Below are 15,443 nucleotides of genomic sequence, written 5' to 3' on the forward strand. Positions count from 1 at the left end.
GCTGGGTGAAGCGCACAGCAGGGCACTTCACTCCCCAGCTCAGCACTCAATGCAGGATATGGGCTCTTAAAGGGGTTATCCAGGAAAAAAACTTTTATTTCTACATATCAACTGGCTCCAGAAAGTTAAACAGATTTGTAAATTATTTGTATTTAAAAAATCCTAATCCTTTCAGTACTTATGAGCTGCTGAAGTTGAGTTGTTCTATTCTGTCTAAGTGCTCTCTGATGACACCTGTCTCGGGAACTGTCCAGAGTAGAAGCAAATCCCCATATCAACCCTCTTCTACTCTGTGCAGTTCCCGAGACAAGCAGAGATGTCAGAAGAGAGCACTGTTGCCAGACAGAAAAGAACAACTTAAATTCAGCAGCTAATAAGTACTGGAAGGATTAAGATTTTTAATAGAAGTAATTTACAAATCTGTTTAACTTTCTGGAGCCAGTTGATGTATGGCAAAATTTTTTTTCCTGGAATACCCCTTTAAGATTAGAATTGAAACCATGCTGCCACACACTTTACTCGTCTACATCTAAAGATAGGTGGGGGGGGTCTTAGCACTGAGACCCCGACCAGTCAAAACTCTTGACATTTCTTTTGAAATGCAACTTTTGGAAAGAAAATGCTAGGGCATTAAAGGGGTACTCCCGTGGAAAACTTTTTTAAACAGATTTGTAAATTACTTCTATTAAAAAATCTTAATCTTTCCAGTACTTTTTAGGGTCCAAATACTACGGAGGAAATGGTTTTCTTTTTGGAACACAGAGCTCTCTGCTGACATCATGATCACAGTGCTCTCTGCTGACATCATGATCACAGTGCTCTCTGCTGACACATCTGTCCATTTTAGGAACTGTCCAGAGCAGCATATGTTTGCTATGGGGATTTTCTCCTACTCTGGACAGTTCTTAAAATGGACAGAGATGTCAGCAGAGAGCACTGTGCTCGTGATGTCAGCAGAGAGCTCTGTGTTCCAAAAAGAAAAGAATTTCCTCTGTAGTATTCAGCAGCTAATTAGTACTGGAAGGATTAAGATTTTTAAATAGAAGTAATTTACAAATCTGTTTAACTTTCTAGCACCATTTCATTTAAAAAAAAAAAAAAAAAAAGTTTTCCAAGGGAGTACCCCTTTAAGTCCAAAAGGAAAATATGCTGTTTAATATTGGAATAATTTTTTTAAATGCATTAATTATTTTTTTTAGGCAAACCTCAAGGAAACGGACAGGTTCCTCAAAATGTAACAAGTGTCAGCTCAAGCTTCTCAGATGCCTGGAAACGTGGAGAAACAGCTAAGGTATATACAGTACACAACATTCGTAATGTAATTTTTTTAAGTTAATTTTTTTAATACTGCCTTTGTTATGGGATTTCGCTATGCTCACATTTGTGACTTTCTTTTCTAAAATATCGAAAAGAATCTGAATCGTAATAGACTCATAATGGAATTGACTTTAATGGGATCCATCAAGTTTATGTTCTTTATACTGCATACAACGGTGTAGGAGACTGTGCTACCAAAAGTAACAGAAACCTAATGAAATAATGATATATGAGGTCATTAAAGGGGTTAGACCATACAGCAGTTTCACAGGACAGGTTCCACTCAGAACAGGCCTTGCCATGGTCGACCAAAGAAGTTGAATGTGCGTGCTCAGCGTCATATCCAAAGGCTGTCTTTGGGAAATAGATGTATCAGTGCTGCCAGGATTGCTGCAGAGGTTGAAGGGGTGGGAATTCAGCCTGTCAGTGCTCAGACCGTACGCCGCACACTGCATCAAATTGGTTTGCATTGGTCCTAGAGAGAAGCCTCTTCTAAAGATAAAGCACAAGAAAGCCTGCAAACAGCTTGCTAAAGACAAGCAGACTAAGGACATGGATTACTGGTAACCTGTGATGCTCTGGTGAACCCCATGCCCAAGAGGTTTAAGGCAGCGCTGGAAAATAATGGTGGCCACACAAAATATTGACACGTTGGGTCCGATTTGGACATTTCAACTTAGGGGTGTCCTCACTTTTGTTGCCAAGATTTAGACATTAAAGGGGTACTCCGATAGAAAACATTTTTCTTTTAAATCAACTGTCTCCAGGAAAACAGATTTGTAAATTACTTCTATATACCAATCTTAATCCTTCCAGTCCTAATCAGCTGCTGTATACTACAGAGCAAGTTCTTTTCTTTTTAAATTTAATATTTGTCTGACCACAGTGCTCTCTGTTGTCCCCTCTGTCCGTGTCAGGAACTGTCCAGAGTAGGAGCAAATCCCCATAGCAAACCTATCCTACTCTGGACAGTTCCTGACATGGACAGAGGTGTCAGCAGAGAGCAGTGTGGTCAGACTGGAAAGAACTACACAACTTCCTCTGTAGTATACAGCAGCTGATAAGTACTGGAATGATTAAGATTTTTAAATAGAAGTAATTTACAAATCTGTTTACCAGCACGAGTTCATGTAAAAAAATGTGTTTTCTACCCGAGTACCCCTTTGATGGCTGTGTTGAGTTATTTGGAGGAGACACAAGATTAAACATTGTTATACAGACTGTGCACTCACTACTTTACAGTGGGGATCAAAAGTTTGGGCACCCCAGGTAAAAATTTGTATTAATGTGCATAAAGAAGCCGAGGAAAGATGGAAAAATCTCCAAAAGGCATCAAATTACAGATTAGACATTCATATAATATGTCAACAAAAGTTAGATTTTATTTCCATCATTTACACTTTCAAAATAACAGAAAACAAAAAAAATGGCGTCTGCAAAAGTTTGGGCACCCTGCAGAATTTATAGCATGCACTGCCCACTTTGCAAAGCTGAGACCTGCCAGTGTCATGGATTGTTCTCAATCATCATCTGGGAAGACCAGGTGATGTCAATCTCAAAGGTTTTAAATGCCCAGACTCATCTGACCTTGCCCCAACAATCATCACCATGGGTTCTTCTAAGCAGTTGTCTAGAAATCTGAAACTGAAAATAGCTGACGCTCACAAAGCTGGAGAAGGCTATAAGAAGATTGCAAAACGTTTCAGATGTCAATATCCTCTGTTCAGAATGTAATTAAGAAATGGCAGTCATCAGGAACAGTGGAAGTTAAAGCAAGATCTGGAAGACCAAGAAAAATATCAGACAGAACAGCTCACAGGATTGTGAGAAAAACAATTAAAAACCCATGTTTGACTGCACAATACCTCCAGAAAGATCTGGCAGACACTGGAGTTGTGGTACACTATTCCACTATAAGGAGATACTTGTACAAATATGGTCTTCATGGAAGAGTCATCAGAAGAAAACCTCTTCTACATCCTCACCACAAAGATCAGCGTTTGAACTTTGCAAATGAACATATAGACAAGCCTGATGCATTATGGGAACAAGTTCTGTGGACCGATGAGGTTAAAATTGAACTTTTTGGCCGGAATGAGCAAAGATACGTTTGGAGAAGAAGGGGAACAGAATTTAATGAAAAGAACCCCTGTCCAACTGTTAAGCATGGGGGTAGATCAATCATGCTTTGGGGTTGTATTGCAGCCAGTGGCACAGGGAACATCTCACGAGTAGAAGGAAAAATGGATTCAATAAAATTTCAGCAAATTTTGGATGCTAACTGTATGCCATCTGTGAAAAAGCTGAAGTTAAAGAGAGGATGGCTTCTACAAAATGAATGGATAATGATCCTAAACACACCTCGAAATCCACAGGGGATTACATCAAGAGGCGTAAACTGAAGGTTTTGCCATGGCCTTCACAATCTCCTGACCTCAACATAATTGAAAATCTATGGATAGACATTAAAAGAGCAGTGCGTGACAGACAGCCCAGAAATGCCAAAGAACTGGAAGACTTTTGTAAGGAAGAATGGGCAAAGATACCTCAAATAAGAATTGAAAGACTCTTGGCTGGCTACAAAAAGCGTTTACAAGCTGTGATACTTACCAAAGGGGGCAGTACAAGATATTAAACTTTTGCAGACGCCATTTTTTTGTTTTCTGTTATTTTGAAAGTGTAAATCATGGAAATAAAATCTAACTTTTGTTGACATATTATAAGAATGTCTAATCTGTAATTTGATACCTTTTGGAGATTTTTCCAACTTTCCTTGGTTTCTTTATGCACATTAATACATATGTCTACCTGGGGTGCCTAAACTTTTGATCCCCACTGTACATTGTAGCAGAGGGTAATTTCTTCAGTGTTGTCACATGAAAAGATAGAAGAAAATATTTACAAAAATGTAGGGGGAGAGTCAGAAGGCCCCCATACACATTAGTCAGCCAATCTTGAAAAAAAAAAGCCATTGCTTTGTTCAATGTTTTGGAGTGTTTTTTTTTTCTTATTGCCCCATTGCATTACTTATGGTATATGAAGACACTCCCTGGAATGCAGAGTTCCAAAGCCAGCAATGAATGCTGGGAGATTGAAGCTCTGAAGCCTCTTAAAGGGGTACTCTGCTGGAAAAAAAAATTTTTTATCAACTGGTGCCAGAAAGTTAAACAAATTTGTAAATTACTTCTATTTAAAAATCTTAACCCTTCCAGTACTTATCAGCTGCTGTATGCTCCACAGGAAGTTCTTTTATTTTTGAATTTCCGTTCTGTTTAACCACAGTGCTCTCTGCTGACACCTCTGTCCATTTTAGGAACTGTCTAGAGTAGGAGCAAATCCCCATAGCAAACCTATCCTGCTCTGGACAGTTCCTGACATGGACAGAGGTGGCAGCAGAGAGCACTGTGGTCAGACAAAAAGGAAATTCAAAAAGAAAAGAACTTCCTCTGAAGCATACAGCAGCTGAAAAGTCCTGGAAGGATTAAGATTTTTTAATAGAAGTAATTTACAAATCTGTTTATCAGTGAAGTAGCCCTTTAAATTCTAAATGTAGCTCCAGACTAAAACACAGGCCGTAACTCAGGATCAGTACGGGATAAGTAATGTAATGTATGGACAAAGTCACTCAACACTAGATGTAGATTACTGCAACCCTCTCGCCCCCCTCTGTTCTCTTTATGGTTACTTTGCTCTAAGTTCCTTTTTGTTTTCCCCCTTGACTTGACTTTCATAAGACTCTCTGAGTTCTGCTTTTGTTCTCACACAAAAAGTTGAGCGATGACAAAGAAGTTACAGTACAAAATGATGAATTACAAGACCACAAAGTAAAATAAAAGGTGTTCTCTACCGGGTCAAACCAATTATGTCTTTTAGAAATTGTGCATGTAATGATGAGCTCTCTCCTGTATAGAAGCTAGATTCCCAATATCACATGTTCTACTGGCAACACCAGTTTTTCATCAACCATGGTGCCTCCAGCTGTTGCAAAACCACAACTCCCAGCATGCCCGGACAGCCGTTGCCTGTCCGGGCATACTAGGAGGTGTAGTTTTGCAACAGCTGGAGGCACCATGGTTGGGAAACACTGGACTACATTGTATTATGCAATTGTGATACGTATATGATTAAAGGGGTATTCCAGGATTTTTTATTTGACTGTGGCTGTAAGGTGTAGTTCATAATATAGTGTCTGTATCTGTGTTTGATGGCTGGTCTCGCAATTCTTATGTAATATTTCCCTTGATGTTTATTTTTAGCAGTATACAAAATAATTGTTGTCTCAGCTTTCCCCAGGTTGCAGTGCGGCCCAAGACATTACATCACTAGTCAGGTGTTAAAAGGGATCATAGCTGTGCTTCAATGGGAGGAGTGACCACTGGGTGGGAGGGAGATCATTCTTCACAGGGCTGCAGGGAATTGTAGTTTCAAGTGTGCTTCCCAGGTTCGGGTGACTGATGTGTGGGAGAAAAGTGACCTCACACTTACAAACAAGGGATCCTGGGACATGTAGTTGGAGGGATGTAACTCCAACAGGAAGTAGCCATTTCACAAAAAGAAAGCAGAAGCATTATGGAGGACTCACAACACAGCCATTTAGCCTCAAGACAAGCACGGATCCTTCCTAAACATGTCCTTTACTGTTTGGCAGGTAATTACTAAAGTCACCTTAAGGTGGATAACCCCTTAAAGGGAAACATGCCATGTGTGCACATTTATTTTAGTGGGATGCAAAATACTTCTGGTACCACCTTTATGTGTACTTCAAGTCAGTGTTTGTCCCTTTAAATACTTTAAAGTTAGCCCCTATGCAGAGAATAGGGGATATTTAGGTGATTGGTGGGGGTCCAACCGCTGGGACCCCTGTCAATCACCAGAACAGGAGAGAAATGGACCTCCAATTTCTGGCTACAAAAATAGATTTTTAAAAATTGCCCAAAACTGCCATGGCTATACCAAGTTATTGTGGCTGACTATGGCTTTTAGAGGCAACTGTGTTATGGTTGGTCATTCTATAAGACACTATATTAAAGGAGTACTCCATCCCTAGACATCTTATCCCCCTATCCAAAGGGTAGGGGATAAGATGTATGATCGCTTCTAAACAAACGCTGGGTTCCTGCAGCAGTGGTCATGACATCACTGCCACGCCCCCTCGTGATGTCACGTCACGCCCCCACCATTCATGTCTATGGAAGGAGGAGTGTCGGTCAGGGGGAGGGGACGTGGCGTGACATTACGAGGGGGCGTGGCAGTGACATCACGACCACTGCTGCAGGAACCGAGTTTTCTGAACAAAATGTTCAGAACGCTGGAGGACTGGAGTACCCCTTTAAGGTTACCATTGGTAGAATGCCTAAATGTGGCCATGCAAGTATAGGCCTCATGATTGTCTCAGGCTTTTTGGCAAATGAAAAGCTATCACTGTGTTCCATACTTTCTACTGTGTGCTCCATGAGAACATATCTAACATATTTGCAGTAGAACACCTATGTATATAAAATCTTATGGGTTGTACCTTTGTCTTTTCTCCATAGGGCACACCATTAAATGAGAGCTCAAAACCTGAAGTTATTAGGCATCCAACACCGACATTAGCAAAAAAGCCTCCACCCGCACCTATAAGATCATCATCCAGTGCAGTACCAGCACCACCAATGCCAACCAAAGCCAAACCAGGTGGATATATGCCCCCACCCCCACCGCAGTGTTCCTACCCAGAAGACTCACAACTTCAGGATGATTTCCTTCCCCCTCCTCCTCCTGATTTCTTTGATATGCCACCTGACTTCTTACCTCCACCTCCTCCATCATCTAGTTCCACATCTGGTTATGCTCCAGCTCCTCCTCCTCCACCACCACCACAAATCACAGCCACCGCTGCCGCACCTCCTCCCCCACCGCCACCTTCTGCTTCCGCTCCACCACAGCTACCAATGAAAAAACTGCCCCCTGCTCCTCCAAAAAGAAGTGACAATGCACCTTCCATGTCAAACGGAGGTGGCGGGGATCAACCAGATTTTATGTCGGATTTGATGAAAGCTTTACAGAAGAAGCGAGAAAACACAAACTAAATGGATGACATACGGCACCTCCTCCTGAAACAATGGTGCTGAGCAGCAAACCATAGAGACTGGATAATGATATTTAGGGTTTTACGAAATTTATGTGGTGTTATGTTAGAAGACAATAGTAAAAATTGTGTAGACTGTTCTATAGGATATAATCAAACTTTAACTTTACAATGGAGGAACATGCTTGAGCAAGTTTCATTATGAGGTTTTCTCCGTCAATGCCTGGAACAGACTGTCATTGGTTTGGAAATGGAAAAGCCAGAAAGTTATATTTAGCACCTTTGCTTAACAGTAATTTTAATCCTGATCAAGTACATACATTTTTTTTAAGTGTCTAGCGCCTATATTTCTCTCACAAATACCTGTTTCACTTCAATTCACTTGGTTTCTCATCCTGTGTTTTGAAGGGGGTGTGTCCTCACTCTGCGTGACTCATTTTGCCAGTCTGCTTTGCTGTGCTGGGTCTCTTCATCCAATCACTGCAGGCTGCTCTGTAACCCCCTCCTCTCTGTTTTCATGCTGCAGTCTGATAGGACAGGAGTGAGCACAGAGAAGTGCTAGTCCCACCCTCACTTACTGGACTTTGTCCCAGCCTGTGCTTCAGCTGGGACAAAGATGATGCTGCAGCCAGACAGCATTATGTTCTGGATAGTATGGGGACCCCTAGTGATCTTAAGCCATGATTTTTATACAAAAAAAGGTTTTTATTAAGTATATTAGAAAGGTTAATGTTTTGCCAAGATGTTTAAAGAGTACCTGTCATCAAACCATATTTTCTAAACTAATTCAGATTTTATTCCCTAACTACTCCTAACACCCCTCCCTGCCCTTAAATTATTTTTCAGAGCTTTAAAAAGCTGTGTATCATACCTTTTCCTTTGCTCACATTGTATAAGCTCCCGGCAGGAGAAAGTGGGCATTCCCCAGCAGGCACGACATCACTGAAGCCTGCGAGAGTTGTGCCTCACCATGCCCCGCACGCACTTCCTGAGTTTGGTCTTCTGTTTGGTCCAGGCCGGGAGGAGACCAAACTAATTGTTTGACTTGCGGCAGAGAACAGAACAGAGCCACCTAGTGGCCGGTTTTTCAATCAGATTAACAACATATAAAGGTTGAGAAATTTTAACGGCAAGTAAATAGCAAAGTGTTTTATAATTACATAAGGAACAATATATTTAAAGTTAGTTTGGTAACAGGTACTCTTTAACATATAAAAATTTTTTAATCTGGCAGTGCCTATTTAATTGTTTTATAGCTAAAAATGGTGCTAGATATCGCTTTTTGGAAACTAGGCTCTTGTTTAGGGCAGGAAAGTGTAGCTAAATAGTGGTAGTAGGGTGTTTTGTATCAGAGCAAAAATAACTTTGACAAGGAAAGGATCCCCATATTGCCCCCCAATATTAACACTGACCAACATAATGGTAAAAGAGTTGTTCCCACATCGTTTTTCCTTACATTAGTGTAGGGTACAGACCTCTTTCTGCCTGTAATCTGAGTCATTTCCGAGATGCCAAGACATCATTGTACCTGCTTAAACTCAACTGGAGGCCTGTCCTCTCATAGGCTTCAGGCCTAAAGTGGGCTATGGCCTATGAAGGTGAATGACGGGACAGGTAGCCAATGGTGCCTGAGCTGTGCTGCAGTTTTTCCGCAGATAACAGGTAAAACAGTGCTACTGGGCAATATATCCAGTGAAAATAAACACAACATAGACTTCAACAGGTATCATGTCAAGACAAGAAGAAAGCTGAGAAAAACCAGCTCACCTCCTCTCAACTCAATACACCCGGCTCAGTGCGTCTCTGGATACTCATAGAAAATACGGATAATCGAGCACTTAAAGGGGTAAAAATAAAATTTTAAACCACTGATTCCAGAAAGTTATACAGAATTGTAAATGACTTCTATTTAAAAATCTTAATCCTTCCAGTACTTATCAGCTGCTTGTATGCTCCAGCAGAGGAAGTTGTGTAGTTCTTTCCAGTCTGACCACGGTGCTCTCTGCTGCCACCTCTGTACTTGTCAAGAACTGCCCAGAGTAGGAGCAAATCCTCAAAGCAAACCTCTCCTACTATGGACAGTTCCTGACACAGACAGGTGTCAGCAGAGAACACTGTGGTCAGACTGGAAAGAACTACACAACTTCCTCGGGAGCATACAGCAGTTTATAAATACTAGAAGGATTAAGATTTTCACACAGAAGTAATTACAAATCTATATAACTTTCTGGCACCAGTAAGATTAAAATTTTTTATTTTTTTCCCTCAGGAGTACCCCTTTAAACAAATGCAGCTTTATTCCAAGTTAGCAGAAGGTACACAAAATGACACCTGCACAAACAACCCATTCACACCTTGACACGTTTCGGGCGCATGCACCCGAAATGTGTCAAGGTGTGAACGGGTGGTCTGCGCAGGTGTCATTTTGTGTACCTTCTGCTAATTTTAAAAATAATGCTGCAATCCTTTAATTGCTGGAATGTCCGTATCTTCTATGAGTATCCTGTCAAGACAACCCTTGCCCATGTGCTCTGTTGAAACATCGATCTCATAGACCCCCACACACACATTATTTATCCCCAATGACCCTTCTTACAGTGATTGACGGGTTGCTATGTAGCATGGCAGGGGACAATAAATACACTGAACTGAATTATGGTTTTCGGCGTATTCTCTGAATGCCACAATATAATTGGCTAATAGTAGACTGGACTATTCAAAGGGAATTAAAGGGGTTGTCCAGGCAAAAAAAAATAGTTCCAGGGCTTGGAATGGTGTCAAAATAATAAACATGCTATACTCACCTCCTCCAGCCTTCCGCAGCTGGTGCACAACCGTTCCCAGTCTTCACTTCATGCGGGTCATGTGCTGTCCCATTCTCACAGGACCCGCAAACTCAGCCAAACAGTGACTGTGACAGGACATCACTGCAGCTGGTAAGCAGGTCCAATGGAGACACGAGGGCACACAACCCGGAAGAAGCGGACATAGTAGAGGACTAGGAGTGTGGGCGCGGCAGCTTCAGGTGACCAGAGGAGATCAGTATTGTTTATTTACAATTTTTACCCCACCGCTAGCCCTGGAACAATTTTTTTCTTTTACCTGGATGACCTCTTTTATTTCTACTTGATTCCTTCTAATTTTGGCTGGAGACAAATAAGGGTGCTTCCACATCTAGGATTTGTGGATCCGGCAGCTGGGAAAATTTCAAAACCGCCCCCTGACATATAGCTGCCAGATCCCCACCATATCCCATGGATTTTAAAGGGGTATTCCAGGCAAAACCTTTTTTTATATACGGTATATCAACTGGCTCCGGAAAGTTAAACAGATTTGTAAATTACTTCTATTAAAAAATCTTAATCCTTCCAATAGTTATTAGCTTATGAAGTTTTCTGTCTAACTGGTCAATGATGATGTCACGTCCCGGGAGCTGTGCATGATGGGAGAATATCCCCATAGGGTCTGCACAGCTCCCGGGACGTGAGTCATCAGAAAGCAGTTAGACAGAAAACAACAACTCAATTTCAGAAGCTAATAACTATTGGAAGGATTAAGATTTTTTAATAGAAGTCATTTACAAATCTGTTTAACTTTCCAGAGCCAGTTGATATATAAAAAAAAGTTTTGGCCTGGAATACCCCTTTAGAAGTCGGAAAGTGTCTCCGGTTGGTTGATTTTCTGACTATATCTGTTTTTTGAAATGGACTGAAAAGTGCAGCAGACCACAATTTTCAATCTGGTTTAAAAACAACAGATATGGTAGGAAAATTAGCCAACCGGAGATACTAGCTGATTCGAGGCGGCTCATTGAAATCAAAGTTGTGTACAACATGGATCCGGTGGAAGGAATTTGGCAGGAGGCGGGTTTGAAATCCACAAATCCCACATGTGAACGCCCCCTAAGGTAGATGGAGCTGACCCAAGGGAAGGGGGCTTACAGAGGTACTCCGGTGGAAAAAAAAATATTTAAATCAACTGGTGCCGAAAGGTTAAACATATTTGTAAATGACTTCTACTTAAAAATCTTAATCCTTCCAGTACTTATCAGCTGCTGTATGCTCCAGAGGAAGTTGTGTAGTTCTTTTCAGTCTGTCCACAGTGCTCTCTGCTGACACCTCTGTCCATGTTAGGAACTGTTCAGAGCAGGATAGGTTTGCTATGGGGATTTGCTCCTACTCTGTACAGTTCCTGACATGGACAGAGGTGTCAGCAGAGAGCACTGTGGACAGACTGAAAAGAACTACACAACTTCCTCTGGAGCATACAGCAGCTGATAAGAACTGTAAGGATTGAGATTTTTAAATAGAAGTAATTTACAAATCTGTTTAACTTTCTGGCACCAGTTGATTTAAATAATGTTTTCCCCGGAGTAATGTAACCAAGGAAAAATATGCACTCCATAGTATACCACAACACATCAGTGTACAATTAGGCTTAAAGGGGTACTCCAGTGGAAAACTTTTTTTTTCTTTAAACCAACTGGTGCCAGAAAGTTGAACAGATTTGTAAATTACTTTTATTAAAAAATCTTAATCCTTCCAGAACTTATTAGCTGCTGAATACCACAGAGGAAATTATTTTCTTTTTGGAGCACAGTGCTCTCTGCTGACATCTCTGTTCATTTTAGGAACTGTCCAGGGCAGCATATGTTTGTTATGGGGATTTTCTCCTACTCTGGACAGTTCTTAAAATGGACAGAGGTGTCAGCAGAGAGCACTGTGCTCGTGATTCAGCAGAGAGCTCTGTGTTCCAAAAATAAATAATTTCCTTCGTAGTATTCAGCAGCTAATAAGTACTGGAAGGATTTAGATTTTTTAATAGAAGTAATTTACAAAACTTTCTGGCACCAGTTGATTAAAAAAAAAAAGTTTTCCACCAGAGTACCCCTTTAAAAGGGTTGTCTCATCAGGAAACCTCTATCTATACACCCTATTAAATCTATGGACATCGCAGAGGAAGGGGGTCCCCTGTACAGCTTAACCACAGCTTAACCCCCCAAGGTTTGCAGATGGTTGCCGGAGGTTCTAGGATCCAGAACCACAGTGTCCAGTTATTTTAAGAGAAAAGGTTCCTTTGATGAGACAAAGCCTTTAAGCTGTATCTGCCTGAGATGAACATGTTAAGTCTATGGACATGGTGGAAAAGTGGACATAATTGCCGCGCTATGCTTAATAAGACTCAATCGGAAACACTTAAAATTCCAGACTCTCATAACTTAACAGAAGATTGACTGCCAAATGTAAAATGAGCGCTCTCCGCGAATATAACCCTGGGTGAAAGCAATCTGTGCAGGAAAGAAGCTGGCAAGCCATGCTGTGTGCTGTGCTACCGCTACAGGCGGGAGGGGCTGGCGTTACCTACAATGACCACCTGCTCCAAATTAACCTGGACCTGTTCAGGCAGCTGCGCCTGGCACATAATGGATGAGAGTCATTATAGATGGGCAGAATTAGCAAAGAAAAATAGCTTCTGGGAGAGAACACGCTTCCGCCCCCCAGGCATTGCCTCTAATGAAATCACAAGCTTCAATTTGTCTTTGGTGTGCGCAGTGCTACCGCTTCAGATACCGCTATCTGTACATACAGGCGACAGGTCCAAAAACTTAGAGATGTAAATCAGTGGTCTCAAACGATGGCCCTCCAGATGTTGCAAAACTTCAACTCCCAGCATGCCCGGACAGCCGTTGGCTGTCCGGGCATGCTGGGAGTTGAAGTTTTGCAACATCTGGAGGGCCACAGTTTGAGACCACTGATGAAAATCATCACAGGCAACATTATAATATGTATATTAATAATAGGTTATATGATTTTGTACGGAAGAGCTATATTTTAAAGGGCGTTTCTTGTAGTATTTTAAAGAAATTAAATAAAGCCTTTTGAGTTTTACTCCTATTGCTAGATCCATTTTGCCTTTGTTCTGGATATCCACATCAAGCATTGTCGGCCCAGTGCTGATCCGTACGAACTGCACAGAGGTGAGCTGGACTGTACAAATATTCACTGTCTGCTGGTCTTATCACTGCTAAAAGCCATTTAATGGTTTGCATCCCTTTAAGGGGTACTCCACCCCTATACATGTTATCACCTATTCAACAGGTAGGTGATAACATGTCCCAGCCGTCATGCCACCTCTCATAGACATGAATGGAGGGGGCGCGGCGTGATGTCACGATCACGGAAGCCCCAAGCTGGATAGGGAATAACATGTCTAGGGGCAGAGTACACCTTAAAGGGGTACTCCGGTGGAAGAAAAAAAAAATTAAAATCCACTGGTGCCAAAAAAGATTTGTAAATGACTTACATAAAAAAATCTTAATCCTTCCAATACTTATCAGCTGCTGTATGCTCCACAGGAAGTTCTTTTCTTTTTTAATTTCTTCCCAGTCTGACCACAGTGCTCTCTGCTGACACCTCTGTCCGTGTCAGGAACTGTCCAGAGCAGAAACAAATTCCCATAGCAAACCTATCCTATCCTGGGCAGTTCCTGATATGGACAGAGGTGTCAGCAGAGAGCACTGTGGTCAGACAGAAACGAAATTCAAAAAGAAAAGAACTTCCTGTGGAGCATACAGCAGCTAAGTACTGGAAGGATTAAGATTTTTTTAATAGAAGTAATTTACAAATCTGTTTAACTTTCTGGCACCAGTTGATTTGGAAAAAAATTGTAACCCTTTAAGATCACGGAAGCCCCAAGCTGGATAGGGGATAACATGTCTAGGGGCGGAGTACTCCTTTAAAATCACTATATAAATGATTTGTATACAAAAGACGACAGGGATGGCAAAGCCAACATTATCAATATTATCCAAAATAATAAATAGAAAATACTGTAGTTATAATCATAAATGCAAAAAGAATCCGAAAATTGTAAAAGAAAAGAAAAGCTAAAGTTAAAAAGAACAAAAAAAACACACAAACCACTATAATAATTCTCATGGTACTGAGGTAATAACGCTTTTTCTTTGGAGCAGAACACCAAAAGGAGACTTAGGTTATGTTCACACGCGCGGGGAAGATTGGCATTAGTGTGAATGAGTCTTTCCGCGAGACCCATTCACACTGAAGAATTTCAATGGCGGACAATTCCGCCGCTGAAATTGTTCCATGCAAAGAACATGTTCATTCTTTGCGCAGAAGTCCACAAGCACTGCATGGCCATCAATGGTGACGACACAGTGCCAAGCGGTCCTACAGATGAAGTATTTTCGGCAGCGCCCGCCAGATGGAATCTCCACTCGTGGAATTCTGAAAGTGGAGATTCCGCAATGTGAACATACCCTTAGGTTATGTTCACACTAAGGAATTGACAAGGAATCATGTCAGGAAATTAAGCATATCTGCCATCTTTTGCTTGGCAGGGAATTGGTGTGGAAATGGTGCAGAATTTGACACAAAATTTTAAGAGGAAATCAGAAAATGCTGTGGAGGAAGTTCAGCTAATTTGGGGCTTGATCTGCATGAAAATTCTGCTCCAAACTCATTTGGTCAGGAAAAATAAAGTCCCAATGGCTTCAATGGGCTTTTCCCCGTGAATTCTGCCAGAAAATAAGTTCAATCTTCTGGTGGAATATGATTCCGAGGGAAATTCCTCAGTGTGAACTGATCGATGGAAAGACCATTACATTCAAAGGAACTTTCATTGAAGGTGGAATTGGAGCTAAATACTGGCGTAGAATCACAGCAGTAAACATACCCTTATAAGTCTGGGAAAAAAGGATACGCAAAGTAGCTCGGAATCTGTTGGCGTTACATAAAAAAATGACTCTGCCCCAGAAGGAATAGAGCTTGTTCTCTGGTGTCACTTATTGGAGATGAGCATCGCTGCAAGTCAATTCTCTTAAAGGGAATCTGTCAAACATTTAGGGTGCTGTATATACATATACAAAATATAACCATAAAAGTTTAAAAAGTTAAATCTTTAAAAAGTCAAGGAGTGTTGAAGAGAATGATCCGGTGTCCGCCACGCTCTGGGGCCACAATGCCACGCACGCACTGCGAGTGATTAGGAACCTCTCTGACACACCACGCATGTGTCATAATAGCTCATTGGCTCC

General features: G+C 41.3%; 1 protein-coding gene across 2 annotated transcripts in view; it reads left to right on the forward strand.

Moving 5' to 3' along the window:
• The window catches only part of APBB1IP (amyloid beta precursor protein binding family B member 1 interacting protein), a 131,584-nt gene extending 123,865 nt beyond the window's left edge, over positions 1-7,719 (forward strand). For both annotated transcript variants that reach the window (XM_056519347.1, XM_056519348.1), the window contains 2 exons: positions 1,200-1,291; positions 6,852-7,719. In XM_056519347.1, coding sequence (XP_056375322.1) covers positions 1,200-1,291; positions 6,852-7,388 — 629 coding nt within the window. In that variant the 3' untranslated portion in view covers positions 7,389-7,719. The remainder of the gene's footprint in view (positions 1-1,199; positions 1,292-6,851) is intronic.
• The last annotated feature ends 7,724 nt before the right edge of the window (positions 7,720-15,443 follow it).

This window comes from Hyla sarda, chromosome 5 (genome assembly GCF_029499605.1).
Source record: "Hyla sarda isolate aHylSar1 chromosome 5, aHylSar1.hap1, whole genome shotgun sequence".
Lineage (NCBI taxonomy): Eukaryota > Metazoa > Chordata > Amphibia > Anura > Hylidae > Hyla > Hyla sarda.